General features: G+C 40.0%; 1 protein-coding gene across 3 annotated transcripts in view; it reads right to left on the bottom strand.

Moving 5' to 3' along the window:
* Positions 1-2,603: 2,603 nt before the first annotated feature.
* Positions 2,604-20,338, bottom strand: part of LOC112106628 (claudin-15-like) — a 32,737-nt gene continuing 15,002 nt past the window's right edge. Inside the window, exons 1-5 of one of the 3 annotated variants that reach the window (XM_024199988.1) lie at positions 18,809-19,140; positions 11,457-11,621; positions 11,205-11,286; positions 4,145-4,255; positions 2,604-2,778 (exon numbers count right to left, since the gene is read on the bottom strand). In XM_024199988.1, coding sequence (XP_024055756.1) covers positions 2,679-2,778; positions 4,145-4,255; positions 11,205-11,286; positions 11,457-11,621; positions 18,809-19,025 — 675 coding nt within the window. In that variant the 5' untranslated portion in view covers positions 19,026-19,140 and the 3' untranslated portion in view covers positions 2,604-2,678. Of the gene's footprint in view, positions 2,779-4,144; positions 4,256-11,204; positions 11,287-11,456; positions 11,622-17,910; positions 18,017-18,808; positions 19,141-20,338 lie in introns of those variants that run through there. The other 2 variants (XM_024199989.1, XM_024199987.3) reach the window with 2 other exon arrangements.

Raw genomic sequence — 20,338 nt, 5'->3', positions numbered from 1 at the left:
TAAAGCCTAATGAAATATTTAACTGTTGATCATTTTAGCAGATGGAATTGGGGTAGGAGAGCAGCCCGCAGGTGGCGGAAATTGCTGCAGGGAAAAAGGTGCAGAGTGAAGCAAGGAAGAGAAATGAACAGGGAAGAGAGACAAACATAAAGGATAGGGAAGGAAGAAAAACAAAGGGTGCTGTCCTAATGATGAGCATGTTTTCCCTTTGAGTGATGCTAAATATGACAATAGGATACTAAATAAAAACTTTTCATTACTAAATACAGGCTATATTCTACTCTTGATCTTGGTACAAAGCTCCCAATGACATTAGTGGGAGAACTACTGTGCCTAGAACAGTATATAGTTCGAATCTGTACCCCATCCATTGGGCAATAATTAAGAGTGCAATTTGGCCTCTCCACAAAATAAGTTTGACAACCCTCACCTACTTGTTTATAAGTAGGTCTAGAACTAGAATAGAGGGGCACTGCAGACCACAGGCTGAATACTGGCAGAGTTCTGTGTGGGAAGCTTACACAGCTACTGCTCATTCTATGCCTGAATTAGCTTAGTTTTCCCTTGGTTTCAGCAGTACTGAAATATCCATCACAATATTAAAACAAAGGGGAAGAAACTGGCATTATAACGTAATCTCCATCCATTCCATTACCATTTACTAAGCCAAATGAGATTTAACAGTCCCCAAACTGACGTACTGAATAGATCACCAGGGTGTAAAAGAACATTCTGTATCACACATGCAAAACAATGTTTCTGCTAAGAGCCCTTATACAATTTAATAGGAAATATGTTATCTGGGTATATTGGAGACAGAATTTACAACTCAGGCTACATTTAAATTTAATCATGGGGCTCAACATCGGACAAAGTAGAGGATTATTTTGTTGAACTGTTTTAATACATTTGAAATTTAAAAAATAATTATGAAAACTGTAAAATTGTCAATGTGAAATTTCATTTGGCATTGCTCAGCAAACCAATGTAATTTTTACAAAGGTTAGCTAATCTTCAATGACTAAATGCTTATACAATACAAAGGATGTTCCCAGCAGCAGAGTAACTTGAGATGAAAGTGCTAATGACTGAAAGTTACAACCATAAAATTACTGCAGACCAGAGCCACCTTGGAATAGTTTGAATTAGACAATTCTAATACAATGGGTTTTTTCAGTTTCAAGTGTAAATGGATTTTTTTTAATCCACAAAACAATAAGTAAAAAAATAATCAATGATTTGGGAATAAGGCATCAGATAGATAATGCATCCCTTTATCAGATGGCTTCTCCATTCCTGACTGTTTGCAGTATTCCTTGTATATTATTCTATTTGTATATTTGGCATCCACTGGAAAAGGATTTTAGTGTGTTGTGTTCTGCAATTTTTTTTTAAAAGTTCCACTACAAATCCCACATACTAGACCAGTGGTTCTCAAACTTATTTGATTGTGCCCCCCCCCTTTGTGCCTATAGTAGCTTATGTGACCCACTACCCCGCCCCCACTCATGCCACACAAGTACCTATACCAATGTATGTGGCAGCAGTGCTTCACTTGAATCAATTTTGGCTTCTTTGTTTTTCACCTGAGTGGGGGGTTTTTCTGTTGCACGAATGAGCCAGTGATCCATTGTAAGAAGAGCAAAAGCAAAGCTGTGATTGTGGTCCATGCTTACAATTAAATATCAGAGGGGTAGCTGTGTTAGTCTGTATCCACAAAAACAACAAAGAGTCCGGTGGCACCTTCGGGTTTTTTACCCATGAAAGCTTATGCCCAAACAAATCTGTTAGTCTTTAAGGTGCCACTGGACTCCTCGTTGTTTTTACAATTAAATGTGCACATCACGTCATAGCAAACAGATTAATGTACAGATGGCCATGACTTTTTATAATGCTATGCAAACTTAACAGAAATCCATCAAAATGCACAGAGCCATCTACAGGTAAATGCAGAGCGCCATCTGAGGACCTGATATGTCTGGAATAATCAGCTTTGCTAGTTATTCATCGTTGTGGGTAAAATGTGCACAGTAAGTTTTTTTCCCCCTAAAGCTTCTCACCCCACCCCAAATACATTCCAGACACCCGAGGTGGGTGCACCCCCCAGTTTGAGAACCTCTGTACTAGACATAATGTGAACATCAATAAAACATATGTCTTTAAGTGCAAATATAATAAAATTAATGTTTCATTAATACTGTCCATAACAACTTTAATTAAGAACTGCAAATCACTCAAGGGTTAATTCTTATTTACTCTTAAAAGCTAAAACATTTTTTAAAAAATAAGAAGCTGAAGTATTAATAAAATTACAGTAAATTTTACAACACTAGTTTTATTAGGTTGTGATTAGTTGCAGCATGTCAGTTTCACTGTTTGAGCCAGTCAAAAATAGATTAACAATTAGTCTTGGTTTGTTGTCAGGGTACACCATACATTATGGCTTCATTTTGCTTGGTTTGTCAATGAACAGGATATCTCCATGTGGCAATATCTTTCCAGAAACTTAACTGTTTCCATTTTCAAAATATTCCCAGAAGGAAGTACTAAAACATATAACAACCTCAATACTGAGATAAAGATTGCAGCCTGAACTAGAACACTCAAAAATTAGTTTCTCTTTTTATTTGGATTGACAAGATGTTAACGTACAAACAATTAAAAAATAAAAGAAGAGTTTACACATAATCTTTGGCTGTTCTGACTGTATCCGAATTTTTGGTGTAAATGCGTGGCTGATGAGCTGTCTGGCCAGCGGAGTAGTCATACTTGCGGTCGCTGTAATTAAGAAAAACGAACTGTAAATTATTAAGTACTATACATCCACATGCTCTTTGACAAAATCAGTTTAACTGATCTAAGCAGGAATCTTTATTTATGCTAGTTGCAAATTTTAACATAAATCAATACGATAAAGAATGTAGTGGAAAATTATCTTGGGTCCATGCTGTTGGTATCTCACCCTTAGTACAGAGCTTTAAATTCTGCACTAGGTTTCACTGAAGGATTTACTAAAATCATGTTGAAAATTAGTGAGTCAGTGCATTATGGGTCAGATCCAAAGCCCTATTAAGTCAATAGAAATTTGTCCATCAACTTCAGTGGCTTTGGACCAGGCTCAATATGCAATAGTATATCGTGCTCAACGTAATACTGTCCCTCATTGGCTGTTCTCACGCAGCTTTTTCTAATGTTTAAGTAAAGCATCATACAACATGCTTCTTCCTTCTGTGCATCGCCTTTTTTTAAAGGTTTAAATTAGGGTGACCAGACAGCAAATGTGAAAAATCGGGACAGGGAGTGGGGGGGGGAGGGGGGTAATAGGAGCCTATATAAGAAAAAGACCTAAAAATTGGGACTGTCCCTATAAAATCGGGACATCTGGTCACCCTAGTTTAAATAAATGTGGTTTAGATGTACTTGGTCCTAGTATTCCTTGGACATTTCAAGGGTGCACAGACCTTTGCTATTTCTGACAAGTGCAACCTTTTCCCAGACAACTGCTGCATATCTGACTTGCTTTAAATAAAGATTATGTTTTTCCAATGAAAAAGGATAAGTAGTCAGGCCAGAAATCTTAGTTTTTCTGACATATTGCTAAACAAACCTTTCTACAAGAAACAAGAAAAATCTCAGAATTTCTTAAGCTGTATCAGTTTCTTTGGGGGAAAAAATGATTTTATTTTCTGCAAGATAAATGGAATTAGATTCTTTTAATGGTAGTGAAAATATATGATTAGAAAATTATAGCACTATTGCCATAATACAAAAAAAAAGTTAAAGATCTGTATTGCAATTTTACCAATACAAAGGAAGCTCTGCTCTTTGACTGCACAATTCCATTGTACATTCATTAGAAGCACCAACACTGCCCATAATTATAAAAAATATAAAACTGATTATTTCAAATTTTAACAAGCCAGTGTCAAAGGTCAGAAGGATAGGCGTAAAGAGTATATACATGTTTACATCACAAGTTTATGGCAAGTTGACTACTTATCAACATGAATTGACAGTCCCAGCCTCTAGTTTTTGCATCTACACAATACAGAAGTGAATAATTGGGAACAAAATCACTTTCTATGCATAAATTGACACTGATTGAAGTATATAATTTATTTTGATCTTTAAGATAAAGAGCTACCTGTGCTTTCCTCTTTTTCTCCCTTTGCATGAACAAGTCAAGAAGATCCCACCAAGCATAGACAGAATCGATCCAGCCCAGCCTAAGTACAGTGCATCTCCTAGTTCATACCTGGAATATGAAGGATTTTATGGAAGCATCATACAACAGGATCACACATAGAAGATTTAAAGCTTTCTCCATGATATTATTATATATTTTATATGAAGCAGTAATACATTTTACACTGTACTAGCTATAAGATGTGCTAATTGTATAAAAAGCTAGCATCATTCTTGGTAAAGAATGCAGAGAATTATAAACCAGGCAGTTTCAGTACCCAATTAAATGTTACATAATAGATGATATGGCCAATAATGTAAGCATTTGTATCTCTAATCAACAAACCTCTTAAGCATATGCTTAAGTGCTTTGCTGAATCAGGGATTTAAAGAACAAAAATTAATAAGCAACCTGGAGATAAAGGGGGATAGGTAATTGCTTAGAAAAACCGAAGAGTTGGTCATAAAGGACATATATTTACAGTGTCTGAGAACAGAATACATGGAGCAACAGCTTGAAGATAAAAGGGGAAAAAAGGTTTACTGCACTTATCCACTTACATCTGGAGATCTCAGTATTATCTCTTCAGCGTAATAATTTTCTCCTACACAGAATTACCAATACAGATCCCCACTATAGGAGACTATTAAACAGATAAGCAATTAGTGTCTGATCTAGCACTCCTACCAAGAAAACGTTTAGTTAAAAGTGTGAACTGATCTGAAAGTAGCAACCCTAAAAATCTCAAAGACAGCAATGTTATAGATGCATATTGTAGATATGGTTCCCTTGCTGTAATGTAGAAAACTTAGTTTCCTTCTAGCAAAGGAACTTCTGTCTATTCATACCAGGTCTGAATGCAAATTCTCATCCAGTTCTAACCTTTGCTTTTCCAAGATTGCTTCACCCTTATACTTCTCCCTATATTCTAATAACAGCTGGTGGACTTCCTGAAGAGCTTAGCTCTATGTAGTCAACTGGAGTTCTCTTCATGTCCAGATTTTTCATATCTAACCTGGTATTACCAGCAAGTGGTAACAGTAAGGAGGACTAACCCAGAATATCAGTAATAAATAGTCAAGAATGACTGGTTTAGTCAGTCTTTCACAAGGCCAGATAGAAACTCATCACCCTTCTTTTTTTAATGGAGATCTTAATGTTATTATTTGTATGATCGCAGTACCTAGGAATCCCAGTCATGGAATAGGGCCCCATTGTGCCAGATGTTGTACAAACACGGAAAAAAAGACAGTCCCTGCCCCAAAGAGCTTACAATTAAAATATAAAACAACAGATGGATATAGACAAATAGTTGAGTACAAGGAAACAATAAGACAATATTGGTCAGCACGACAGGCTGTGGTCTCAGCACACCAGCAGCCTAACTGCTGTCATGTTTTTGTAGGCATCAGGGCAAAGGAGAGTTTGAAGGAGGAATTTGAAGGAGGATAATGAAGTACAGTAGAACCTCAGAGATATGGACACCTTGGGAATGGACGTTGTCCATAACTCTGAAATGTTTGTAACTCTGAACAAAGCGCAGGTCGGACTCCAGATCCAGCAGCTGAAACTCCAGGCCAGGTTTCAGCAGCAGCTGAGCTCCCTACTCAGCACCAGCATGAGTTTGCTAGCTTTCCCCCTCCAGGCAGGGTCTGTAACCCCCTCCAGGGGAGTGGGGGAAGGAGTGAAAGTGGTGCAGACCCCAGTGCTGCTTAGGGTGACCAGACAGCGAGTTTGAAAAATTGGGACAGGGGGTGGGGGGTAATAGGAGCCTATATAAGAAAAAGACCCCAAAATCAGGACTGTCCCTATAAATTCGGGACATCTGGTCACCCTAGTGCTGCTCCTGCTCTACTAGCTGGCTCCGGCTGCCTTGGGCTGGCAGCCCCAATGTCTTGCTGTTAGTGGCTACCCCATGCATGGGGGTGGGGACAGGCAGCCCAGATGTGCCTACCTTTAAGATGCAATACAGGCACAGTACAGTATTTGTTGTTGTTGTTGTTGGTCTCTGTTACTGCCTGATTGGTTACTCCCGGTTTCACTTGGTATCCTGTTGACTAGTCAGTCCGTAACTCTAATGTTTGTATCTTTGAGGTTCTACTGTAGCTTTGTGGTTGTTTATGAGGCGCTTCTCCCAAGGGTAAGGGACAGCATGGGAGAAAGCACAAAAGTGCTTGTTTGAAAATTTAACAAGTGAGCTATGGCTGCAGATTGGAATCAGGAGCTGATCTTTCAATAATGAATGAGAGGTGATAGACAGGTTGGGGATAGGCATGGAAAGTGATGAGTCAGAACCATGCAAAGAGTGGGGTGACATGGTCAAAGTGATGGGTAAGGAGAATGGTCTTTGCAGAAGCATTCTGAATGGATATGAATGGGGAAAGATTGCATTTGTCAAGGCCAAAGAGAAGAATGTTGCAGTAACTGGGATGCAAGATAATAAGAGCAGGATGATAGTTGAACTGTATGGATGGATAGGAAAGGCTGTATCCTAGTGGCGTTATGCTGAAAAAATCTGCAAGATTTAGACACAGCCAGGATGTGAGGACCTAGAGAGAGATCCAAGTTGAAGACGACGCCCAGATTACAGATGAGAGTGACTGGCAGGATGGTGGTGTTGTCTACAGTGTACAAGACAGGAGACAGCGGGAAGGATTTCAGGGAGGAAATTAGGAGTTCTGGTTTAGCCAGGTTGAGCTTGAACTGACAGCTAGACATTCCCGAGGAGATGTCAGACACAAGCTGAGAGTTTAGTTTGGACAGAGGGAGACAGGTCCAGAGTACAGATAGCACTGTGAGTAGTCAGCATAGAGATTGTATTTGAATTTGTGTTTCTGAGAGTGATTACCCAGAAATAAGGTGTAGAGGGAGAAGAGAACAGAACCTAGGACAGAGCCCGGTGGAACCCCAACATAGTGTTATAAAGGGATGGGTGAGAATCCTCTAAAGCAGTGGTCTCCAGCCTTTTTACACCCAAGATCACTTTTTGAATTTAAGGGCAACCCAGGATCTACCCCACCCCTTCCCTGAGGCCACGCCCCACTCCACCCCCCCCCCGTCGCTCGCTCTCCCCCACCCTCACTCACTTTCAGCAGGCTGGGGTAGGGTGTTGGGGTTTGGAAGGGGGTGAAGGCTTTGGGTTGGGGCCAAGGGGTTCACAGTGTGGGAGGGGGCTCTGGGCTGAGCCTGGAGAGGGGGTTGGGGTGCAGGAGGGGGTAAGGGGTGCAAGTTCTGTGAGGGAGTTTGGGTGTAGGGGGAACTCCAGGCAGAGGCAGAGTGTTGGGGTGCAGGAGGGGTGTGGGATGTGGGCTCTGAGAGGTAATTTGGGTGCAGGAAGGGGCTCCGGGCTGGGACAGAGTGTTGGCGTCCAGGAGGAGGTACAGGGTGCTGGCTCTGGGAGGGGGCTCAGAGCTGGGGATTGGGGTGTGGCATCCCACCAGGCAGCACTTACCTCCGGCGGCTCCCGGTCTGCGGCACAGCGTGGCTGCCGCTAAGCCAGGCTCCCTGCCTGCCCTGGCCCCACGCCACTCCCGGAAAGGGCCAATGTGTCCCTGCGGCTCCTGGGGGAGTGGGGGTGCGGGGACATGTGGCTCCACGCACTGCCCCTCTCTGCAAGCATCACCCCCGCAGCTCCCATTGGCCACAGCTCCCCGTTCCCGACCAATGGGAGCTGCGGGGATGGTGCTTGCAGGCAGAAGCAGCCCGCGGAGGGAAACCCCTGCCCCCAGAGTATGAGGTGGGAGGGAGGGAATGAAATGTTTAGGGGGATGGGGGTTTCCCACAGGTATCTGCTAGGATCTGTTTTATGTAACAGCTTTATTCATGAAATGGAAGAAAGAATAAAGAGGAGTGTAATGAAATTCATAGATTAAACTGAATTGGGATGACAGGAACACAACATATACCCACAGCTAGCCAAGAAATAAAAGAACAGAGGTTGCCAGGTACTGCACATCTTCTTACAGCTTCAGCGCCAAATAGCCAGTGCTACAAGGAGGCATTCATGCAACCTTAACAGATATTGCTTTTATAAAAGGTTCCCAAATCTCAGAGGAGCAGCAGTGTATAGGCCATGCTTGATAGATTCCTAATGTCTCAGAAACATGCACCAGCCAGCTTCCAAATGCCCTCCCCTTTCCTTCAGTTCAGTCACCAAGGCAGCTGGCTAAGACATCCACCAACGGCTCTGTACTATGAGCTGACAAATTTGGGCCCTGTCCATTGCAAAGTGTGAATCCCAAAGATCTGCCCTTTATCCACTTTAACATTCCCAACAGGTAGTGGAGATAGTTCTGTATACAATATAGCCTGGAAAGATGGACATGGGTGTGACGGTACCTCCCATAAGGCTCTATGGAAATATGCTTAGAATGTGTTTTATGCTACATATGCCATGTAACATATCTCCATAAAGGTTATGATCTACTGAATGTAGTAATCCTATTTGCATGCATCATTTTTGTATTCAATGTTATGAATGTTATGAATGTTGTCTGTGTACTGGCTTGATTTCTAAATAACCTTAATAGAGCATTTGGTCAGTTCCTGGAGAAAGGAATGTTGAAATTAAGTACCTAATCAAGAAACACTTAAAGGACAATGGATCTTTGAATGCTCCAATCCACATAAGAAGTCTACTTGAGGACGTTCAAGGTAGCATGTAAACCAGGGGTAGGCAAACTATGGCACGCGTGCCGAAGGCGGCACACAAGCTGATTTTCAGTGGCACTCACACTGCCCAGGTCCTGGCTACTGGTCCAGGGGGCTCTGCATTTTAATTTAATTTTAAATAAAGCTTCTTAAACATTTAAAAAACCTTATTTACTTTACATACAACAATAGTTTAGTTATATATTATAGACTTATAGAAAGAGACCTTCTAAAAACGTTAAAATGTATTACTGGCACGCGATACCTTAAATTAGAGTGAATAAATGAAGACTTGGCACACCACTTCTGAAAGGTTGCCGACCCCGATGTAAACAATGGATGCTACCTGTAAAAACTGTGAGTCATGCATGGACATGGGACTGGCCCAGGTGACTCCTAAACTCCATCTTGGAGCTGGACTTTGCTGGAATGAGTGAGGAGTGAGGAGGGGGTCTCCACCAACAAGAGAAAGTCTATTTAAACCCCTGGGAGACCCCTCCATTTTGTCTTCAGCTGGCTAAAGAGAGCCTCTCCACCCCCACCCCACCCCCAGAATACCTGGAAGAAATTGGAACAAAGGACAGTGACTGCAAGGGGTGTGAGTGATTGCTGGACCCAGGCTAAAAGGAGATTAGTCTGTAAAAGGGAGCATTCTGGAACCGGTGAGGATCTTATCTGTATTCAGTTTGATTAGGCATAGATTTGTGCATTTTATTTTATTTTGCTTGGTGACTTACTTTGTTCTGTCTGTTACTACTTGGAACCACTTAAATCCTACTTTCTGTATTTAATAAAATCACGTTTTACTTATTAATTAACTCAGAGTATGTATTAATACCTGGGGGAGCAAACAGCTGTGCATATCTCTCTATCAGTGTTATAGAGGGCGAACAATTTATGAGTTTACCCTGTATAAGCTTTATACAGGGTAAAACGGATTTATTTGGGTTTAGACCCCATTGGGAGTTGGGCATCTGGGTGTTAAAGACAAGGACACTTCTGTTAGCTGCTTTCAGGTAAACCTGCTGCTTTGGGGAAAGTAATTCAGACCCTGGGTCTTTGTTGGAGCAGACGGGAGTGTCTGGCTCAGCAAGACAGGGTGCTGGAGTCCTGAGCTGGCAGGGAAGGCAGGGGTAGAAGTGGTCTGGGCACATCGGATGGCAGCTCCCAAGGGGGTTTCTGTGATCCAACTCGTCACAATGGGTTATTGCCATACTCAACAAGTAAGCTTTTAAGCCTAGAGACACAGGAAGGGTGGGGATATGGAGCAAAGGTAAGATTGGTCCTGGAATTTTTCCTGGATGTTTCTGAATTTTAAACTGTTCATATTATTCTGAAAAGGCAATATATTACCTTCAAGTTCTTTCTTTGGAATTTATATTCCATTCAGACAAAGGGATCTTGGGGTGGGCAGAAGTCACTCTATTATGTAATATGATTTATACTCGAATTTGGTGGTGGCTATTTTTAAGACACTCTTAACCAAAATCCATTTAGTCTGAGGGCACATATCATTGCACTGTATATTCTCTAGACAGAAGGACAGGATACCAAAATGTCCATCATTGTCATATCCTCCAAAGCTGTTACTGCCATTCTATGAATAGGCCTCCAAGATGTTCCAAACGCAGTTTAAGTTGTATCCATTCTACTTAGATTGTAAGCTCTGTGGGGCAGGGACTGTATTTATGTTCTGAGTTTGTATACCACCTGGCATAATGAGGTCCCGGTCCCTGACTAGGACTCCTAGGTGCTATGGTAATACAAATAATTACTAATAAAGCCAAGTCCTTCCCACAGCACCACCTATTCTGTGTGTTTCACCTTCCCTCAGAAATCTCTGTGCAGCCACATAGGAGAGGCTCTGAATTTCAGGGAGCATGAAGGAACAAAGAAGAAGCCATTTTGGAGCAAGCACACCTGTGAATCTGGAGGATTTCTTGCTGGTAAATGCTCCATGTCACATTAACTTTGGTTCTGCATTCTAAGAGCCACAAAAGGGTCACAGACAGCCAATGCAATGGTGCATTAGTGACAGGAGATCCTGCCAATAGAACAGAGGGATGTACACTCTGTGCCAATGCGCCATGACTGAGAATTTGAGGCTGGTATGCCTTGCACATTCCTTGACTCCTTGAAAGTGAGAACATACCCCAGTCCTCCCAACCAGCAATAATTCCTCCATCCTGTGGGAAAGAGGATTTCAAAGGCTGAGTTGTTGATAAATTTTTCTTTAAGCAGGATGGGATAACTTGACCAGTACAGACTACGGGGTCCTGGAAAACCCTTACAGGAAACTGCCCACTGAAATTACTGATGCTATCTTAAAAATATTCACCAATTTGGTACAACAGGTCCATTTACTTACTTCGTTCCACCATACAGTGGGTCAAAAAACTGAGCAGTAATCCTTGCAGCATACCAAGAAACAGCCACCATGGAAGAGAGTCCTATGGAGAAAAATTCAAAATGCACATACTTAAATAAACCATTAAATAGTTCTACAGCTTTAAATTATGAAAACAGATGTACATTTCACTTAGTTTGCTAATCATGAAAACAGTATTGAGCACCAATGGTGTCCTAAGTTCAGTCTCAATGCACAATGTTGGTATCTTACCTGCTAAAATGAAGATCGCTCCCCCCGTTACAGAAATCTTTACTTTTGTGTTTTCATTACTCATCCCAACTTGCGTGCACTTTAAACCAAACAATGACAGCACAGTAGCCAAGAGACCCAAGACGATGGAAATGATCATCAGGGCACGACATGCTTGTATGTAAGCTGCATTAGAAAAGCAGGACAAAAAAAATCAGTTCCTGCACAAGTAATTTAATAAAATTCAATTTTGAAAGTACATGTTCATCAAAGAAAACGTCAAATAATTATCAGAATTATTGATGAGTGAAGTTTACAAGGTATAGCTATTTGGTTTACAGAAGCATCTAAAAGTCAGAATGTTTATGCAGTAAAGAAATTAATGAGGTTGCAAATTTTAATGCTGAACTGGACTAACTAGTAGTGATGGGGTTAATGGTTTCAATAACACCTGACAGAGGTTTTTGTAAACCTGAAAAATTACATCCAAATTAGTGAGTTGGTTATCTGATCACCAGAACTATATGAACCATTGCTTGTTGTAAGGCCAAATGTGAGTTTTTGTGTCCATTAAAAATGGTGCATGAAAAATAGTAGGTACTAATTTAGAGGAGACCTTGGAAATCTGGCTCTTCATGTTTAAATTCTCTGATGCATTTATCAGATGTCCATTGTCCAAGGTATTTGGGCTTGAAATCTCAAAAAAAGATTTTTGCAAATTGAACTTCCCTTTTAAAAAAAACTTGCCAAGTGCCTCCAAATTGCCCACCTTAATCCAGTTCCCAACCACAAGCAATAAATGCCTGACCTACTGAGCTAAAAACTCCAGAATATTAAAGGGTACAAGTGTTTGAGGAAACAAATATTTTATAAAACATCTATTTCAAGCTTTCTTGAGGAAACAAATCACAGGCAATAAAAGGGCAAAAAATCGTTTTCCGTAAAATGAATAGTTTTAGCCCTGATTTTCAGCTAACCTGGTCTTTGGAGGCATATAAAAAGGGTGAGTGCACAGCCTGAACAGTCACAGCTTTCTAGAAAGTTTAGGGTTGCATGGCACGGATGTGTGTATCACCAAAGATAGGGATCCATATGGACAATGCTCAAAGAATGTTAAGATTTAGTTCTTTCAAACTCCTAAAGTATTAAGCAGGATTACTTGTAACTCGACAGAGTATTAAGTCATACCTTTTGGGTAACTGATGTAAAGTTTAATGATTACATTATTTTCTAACAAAACGATTTACTACTACACCCCTTACCACATTATAATAATCTCAACAACCTTAACTATGGAGCTCCTAGAGTTAATTCCATAAGAGGAGGGGTTACTCTCAATTTTTTTTTATAGAAGGTATTTATTAATCAGGTTACAAACTAAGCTAATTTACCAATCAATAGTAATTGCAGCACATGATTCTACATCAGAGATGGCACAGAGCTAATTGCACCACCTCAATCTGTTTCATTGCCAATGTTCTATTTACACAATAGTTTTATTGTTTTTCAACTCAATTTATATTTAGTCTCTGACCTTCTGACATCCGTTCGATATCCTAGTTATTGTTTAACATTTGCTTGGCAATAGTTTTTCCACTTCCAGCTTTGTAGAAAGTAGCAACAATTTGCATATAAATGGCATCTGTCAAAGACCTTGAGAAATCTAAGTATTATTCCCATTTTATAGATAGGAAAACTGAGGCACAGATACTCCGTGACTATCTGATTCCCAGTCCCCCACTCTAACCATTACATCATGCTGACTCTAGATGAAAATATGTTACTTATGTTTAAGATTAGATAATATATATGGTGCACAGACCATTCAGAATGAACCACTTTCAGGTTGTGTATATAGTACATAATAGTTAGTGATTAAAATTTGTTTTGTTTTCCAGTCAATCTTGTCGGGTAAATATTTGAACCTTCAAGCCAATCCTGTTTTTAAAATTTAAGACTCACAAAAGGAAGCCCAGTAGGTTAAGGAATATGCATCCTTTGTGTATGAATTAACACCACAAAGGGCAATTTAATTCCTGTCTTGTTTTAAGGCCTGATGATCAGTATGTAAAGAAATAGTCAGTGGCGATAGCTGAATCTCAATTTATTTTGCCAAAAACATATTAAATTCAATTTTTGTTTTAGTCCAAAGTGCTTTCACATACAAGATCCCAAAGGAATGTGAATCTGAATATCAAAAATAGATTAGTTGTAGGAGGTGGTTGAAGAAAACAAGCTGGTCAGTTTCACGTTCTGGGGCTTCATCACCCAATTTGAGGTCCTGGGATCCTCCTTTTAGATACTGCAAAACAAGTCTCTGCACCCTTAGGCCTTTTGTTGAGCAGCTCATCTTCTTTCCATGCAATATTGTTTGATGTTTGCCTTCTAAGATTCTCTGTCTGCACTGATTTTGTCCAGTAGCTTATCTCTTGGACCCATCATCTCATCTTTCTTGTTTTTCATCAATCTGCTCTTCAGTTTGTTTTTCTATTTTCCTTGTTCAGTTTTCTTTTTCCAGAACATCGTTCATTCTTTACCTACTTCAATCTCCTCCTTTGATGCGATGATGAGATACAAACTATCTACAATAGCACCTCAGAATTATGAGCACCAGAATTACAAACTGACCAGTCAATCACACACCTCATTTGGAACCAGAAGTACGCAATCAGGCAGCAGCAGAGACAAAAAAAAAAAAAGCAAATACAGTACAGTACTCTGTTAAACATAAACTACTAAAAAAATAAAGGGAAAGCCACATTTTTCCTCTGCATAGTAATTTCAAAGCTGTATTAAGTCAATGTTTAGTTGTAAACTTTTGAAAGAACAACCGTAACATTTTGTTCACAGTTACGAACAACCTCCGTTCCCGAGGTGTTCTTAACTCTGAGGTTCTACTGTATTATATATTCCATAAGTATATTCCTTATATGAAGCCTTGATTAACCTCACTAATCTGAAGCAGAGACTTTGAATCTTAACTCAAGGATAATAAAACTAGAGTTTAAAGTGCCAATACAAATAGAAATTGGCAGCTGATTAACTGCTTAGTGACAAATGCTTGATCTACAGCTGTAACACAGGTGCTAAATACATAAGTAATTTAATATAGTTGGTCTCCTTTGCACCGCACTCTGAATTAGCAGTGCCTAAAATAAGATATTCAATTCAAACCCCTTATATGTGTTAAAGGGATCTGGATATCTTTGACTACAGGGAGTTGTATTATACAAATACAGATTCTGGGCCATATCCTGCCCTTTGTCTATGCATCAACTGTGGTCAGATTGTTAAGTTTAGTTTGTTCTCAATTCTGACTATTTCATCGACGGTGCTGTGAATTGCCCATGTACAGTTGCTCAGATAAACTTTGGCTGTCATAACTTTTAGGCACCTGACTGGGTGATATCTTATCTCCACAGTTTTGTTTCCTGAACAATCCCCAAACCCTGTATAACACTCCTTTCATTCTAAAGTTTCATACTTTAAAAATAATTGTATTCGTGTCCAAAGAAGCTCAAGGCATCTTATACAATAGATGAAAATGTAAAAGTTAAATCAAAATTAATATACTAAGTAAAGTCCTACTGATCTCAAAAAGGTTTTAAACCTGATTTAAAGGGAGCTAAATCTGATATCAGAGGGCACTCTAACCAGCTAGGGCTGCCAATGCAGAGACCTTCAAGAGATCCCTCCTGCTTCTGTTTAAAACCATGCTCTAACAGCCCATCACCAAAGATGCCTTTCCTTTCTACCTCTGATCTCATTCATTTTCATTGTTTCAGTTACATTTCTGCGCAGATGATTCCTGAATAACCTCTACATTGGAGCTGAACCCTGACCCTCATCTGTGCGATCTTATGCTTCCAGCTCTCTCTGGATGTCCTGCTGCTCTCTTAATCTTCAAAATTGAGCTACTTATTTCTTCCAAACCTTTTTTCTCCACCTTCCTGACCTGTCACCATAACAACTCCACTATCCTTCCTGTCTCCCAGGCTTGCAAATCTTATCTTTGATTCTTCTCTTCTTCCATAAATGCAGTGTCTCCAAGTTCTATTGCTTTTTTCCTCTGTTATAGGAAAATCCACCTTTTCCTTACTATCTTCATCTCTTTTCCTCTCTCAAATATTGCAAACTCTACACCCTCCAGGCTATCCAACATGCCTCTGCTTAAGAAATGTTCCCTTCCTGCTGGTCTAACCATAGAGCCACCCTCTGAATATATTCATTCACTTCCTCTTACTGCATCAAATTTAAGATTCAAGTTCTCACCTTTAAAGCCCTACCTATAAATTTCCTATATGTCTGCTCTCATTTCTCCCTTAGACACCACCCGCCCCCACCTCCCACTCCCTACTATGCTCTCATCCTCTACCAAATCCTCTTCGGTTCCCTTTCCCTCCTCCCACTTTTGCCTTTGTATCCTCACTCCTGATATTCTTGTCTGCCTCCTCTGAATTTCTTTAAAGCCACATCTTCCAAAAGGCTTTCTTACCTTCTTATCAGTGACACACTCTTGTGTTACTGGGTAGGGAATTCTAAAAAAATTCCCACTGGTATCACCACTGTGTAAATTTATAGTGCCATATAAATAAAATGTTATGTGGAGCCAAAAGCTCTAAATTATGAGGCCCAGTCCAGTGGTGGATTTATATAATAACACAATCCATGCTCAAATAAGCAGCCTGCGGAGAGAAAACAGATGGATATTATCCTAATTCTTATTGTAGAATGCAAGAAGTTTATTCACACCACATTTTATGTTCCTCTCAGTCTAAAGTAATACACCTCTACCCTGATATAACGCTGTCCTCGGGAGCCAAAAAATCTTACTGCATTATACGTGAAACCGCGTTATATCGAACTTGCTTTGATCCGCCGGAGTGCGCAGCCCCTCCCGCCCCGGAGCGCTGCTTTACCGCGTTATATCCGAATTCATGTTATATCGGGTCGCGTTATAATGGAGTAGAGGTGTAAAAAGAAACCTACACAAACCATTTTAAACCTGCTTCTGAAAGAAAAATAGTTTAAGGAAATTATAAATCTCCCCTAGCAGTTACCTTTTACCTTTAGTGTACTGTAACTTAAATTCTTAAAATGTAATTAAAATCTTTTCCAGATTAGAATGTATGTTTTAGGGCTTGTCCACACATGAAATTTATTTTGGTTTAAAGTAGAGTGTGAATTTAAAGTGGAGTAGCTACTGTGGAATAACTCCAAGTGCAGACACTCGTATTCCAGAATAAGACTGCCTTTTTCCAAATTAACTTAATCCACTTTGGAAGCTAAACCAGAAAAAGGCAACCTTATTCCAGAATACAAGTGTCCACACATGGAGTTATTCTGGAATATTCCAGAATAACTCCATGTGTAGAAGCCTTTAGGCTGCCTTAGAGTACATAAATCTGCCTGGTTTATGCCTGCAGTTTACAATATAATGAATGTTGTCACTACATAATTAAAACTTTAGAACAATGCAAAGAAAGATTTTGTTGAAGATTTACATATTTAACTCAGATACACGGCAATTCAGATTTCGGAAGTTTAAAACCAAATCCAATCAGAAAAGAACCCTCTACTTCTAATACACAGATTAATTTAAATAATATTTAATAGCTTTTTTAATTTCTCTCACAACACAATGTATTAGTCTGAATAGGCAGTTTGACATAAATGCTATTTCATACCTACTTATATTAAAAAGCTCCCTATGCAGTATACTAATGTCAAATAGTAAGATTATGCCTATAAAATATCTCTCTGAAAAAAATAAAGAAACACTGTAAGACACATTAAGGCTAGAAATGGTACAATACCCAGTTATCTTTCCACAGGATGTCAGAAAGCAGATTACATTATGTTTAAAATGCATATTAAAAGAATATTTGCCTGATTAAGTGAGTTGATATATATTATTTTTATAGCTTTTTCTAGTGTGCTTTATTTGACACATTCTGCTTCTTTATAGACTTTTGCAATAAAAAAGTCTGAGAAGCCGTTATTGACCAAAAATATCTATTTTACCTTTTGTCACAGTTCCCAATGAGCGCCCCCTCCTGCTCACTCACTAGGACTTATGTAAGGAGAATCCAAGCCTCTGTGCTCTGGATCCCTAAGGTATGAAACTTCCAGAGCCTCAGCAGACTGCAGCATTAGTTCCTCTCCTGGTTTCTCTGGCACATTTCCTAGGCACTGATTCTGAGTCTGTACCCCTTCTCAGAAATGGGGGTCTTCAGCCGACCTGCCCTATGCCCCCCAACCGGCACTGAGCCCTGAATACCCCAGTTACTTAAACACAACCTCTCCCAGAACTCCACTTCTATTTTATAGTTTAACTCTCTCAGGAGCATGCAACAGCTGTAAAGCAGTTAAAACACACGCACAGAGCACAGTCTAACACCTTTATTCTCTTTTATATTTAATCATGTAAAGCACAGAGTACAGATCATACAAAACAATAAACACCTGAACCTACTATGTCCCTCAATTTCTAGCTCACCCTTCCTTTGTGAGTCCTTGGGGAACCATCTGGGCCCCAGAAGGCAGGCAGGATGTCCCTGCCTCATGCACACTATTATATAGTGAGTGGTCTTTCCCTCATGGACTGAAGAAAATGTCCCCCCCACACATCCCCCAACAGACCAGCCTCTGTCTTTTTAAAAACTTCAGTTCCCTGTATCAGGTGACATCTTTGTCAGCTTCCCCACATGAGCACAAACCCATCAGATGACTCTGTTGCCAAGGTGACTTTCCCCCTGCTAACTCAGTTACTTTGTAAAGGAACCACCAGTCTTTTGTCTAGAGGGAATAGATTTCCAACGATTGGGTACTTAAGAGTCAACTACCCTCTATTATTATTCGTTTGCCATCCACCTTCAGAATTTTCAACCCAACATGGAGACAAAGGGTATATCTTCACTAGCAATGTGTAGTCGCGGCACCAGCGCTGGGAGAGAGCTCTCCCAGTGCTGTAAAAAAAACCACCCCCACGAGGGAAGGAGCTACCAGTGCTCGTGCACTGTCTACACTGCCACTTAATGGCGCTGAAACTTGCAGCGTTTAGGGGTGTGTTTTTTCACACCCCTGAGCGAGAAAGTTGCAGCGCTGTAAAGTGGCAGTGTAGACGAGGTCAAACAGACAATAGAGGAGGCAAAGGCTGCAAATTCAGAAGTTTACAGCCTGATACAGACATATAGGGTTAATAATCTCACACAGAATTCATAAATTGTACAGACATAGTCCCAATTCATCACACCTTTATCTTCCATTACTAGTAGACAGGATATAGGGTTAGATTTTTTATAACTGACATTACTTCTTTCCAACAAATTCTTCTATTATATAAAAAATATTGCACAAAAATAGAGACGTACCAGGCAGTGCCAATATAGAATCGAATTTTCTGCAGTTGGAGACTCCAGTGCTATCTTCTGCACAGCTTTTCCACAGATTTTCAAACAAGCTAGAAGTTGTAATCACATTCCCATGTATGGTGGAGATTTTCCAGTAACTATTCGATAAAGTGGCTCCCACAATTAGCCACCCACACAAGCTCAGCAGAAAGCCAGTGATTTCCAAAGCAGCAGACATTTTTGTGAATATTAATACACTCAACTATGTCTATCTTTTATTAAAATGAAGTGTATACAAATATTGCTCCCTTCAGAAGACTACGTGCTGTTCTATCTCTGGTTTCACTCCAAAATGAAGCTACCTTTGCTCTTTGCTCAACCCACAGAGTGATAAGGCTTTTTGTGCATGACTGTAATATCTGGGAGCAATTTATGGGAAAGATATTAATTGAAATAGTTTGATAAACTTACAAATTCTATTTAACATTTTTTGTGATTAAAAGTTACAGAGTGAGCCCATCATGCATCCAGAGTCAGAAAGTCTAAACAGTGTTCTGACTATCACTCCTCTTGTGAAGTGTTTGAGATTGGTAAATTTTTGTGATGTTCATAAATCTCTATCTTATTTTTATCAATCACAGGTTTACATAAGGCTACTATTACTTGGAATTTTATTGCTGCTTTGAAAGTTTAGTGTTCTTATATTATTTGCTTTAAGACAAAATTGGATTGTAAATTCAACAGCAGGAACTTTGTTTTGTACACACAGCACTTTACGTACTTTTGGAACTTTATTATGCACAACAATAAATCATCCCATCATAAAATATATTTTAGTTAAGATAGACAGCTACTGTATTACTATATTGAGTATTTCAAAGGATGTTAAGTTTGTGGATAAAAGGTAAACATTAATATTTTACAGACTATTGATCTCTAGTTAAAGTGATATATCCTCATGAAACCGCATCCCACTCACACTGGAAAATGAAAGTATGACAACACAAGTTTCATGGAATCACAGCAAAATAAGACAAAGTCTCAGGAGGATTGAATCACAATTTGAAAACAGTTATATGGATAGCAATATCAATTTATTAAAAGTTTCAGTTTGTCACAGGTTGTTATTTTTTTAGAGTTCTAGTGACTAAGGGTATAATCATATCCCAGGCTAGCTCCACAGAAGAAATGTGCACTGGCACTTAATGACTTTAGTAACTTAAACTGCTTGCAAATATCAATAGGGTTAACCATCTTTTACAGGTGGTAAACTGCTTCTACCTCACCTTGAAAAGAAAGCAAAATTTCTTTACAAACTAGATTAGGGATCGGCAACCTTTGGCACGCGGCTCGCCAGGGTAAGCACCCTGGCGGTCCAGGCCAGTTTGTTTACCTGCCGCGTCCGCAGGTTCGGCCGATCGCGGCTCCCCCAGCTGCGGTTCGCCGCTCCAGGCCAATGGGGGCTGTGGGAAGCGGCACGGGCCAAGGGATGTGCTGGCCGCCACTTCCCGCAGCCCCCATTGGCCTGGAGCGGCGAACCGCGGCCAGGGG

This window comes from Terrapene carolina, unplaced genomic scaffold, assembly GCF_002925995.2.
Source record: "Terrapene carolina triunguis isolate 2854851 unplaced genomic scaffold, T_m_triunguis-2.0 Scaffold88, whole genome shotgun sequence".
In the NCBI taxonomy this organism is placed as follows: Eukaryota; Metazoa; Chordata; order Testudines; family Emydidae; genus Terrapene; species Terrapene triunguis.
Note: the sequence above shows the minus strand (reverse complement) of the source record. Positions and strands in the feature narration are given on the sequence as shown.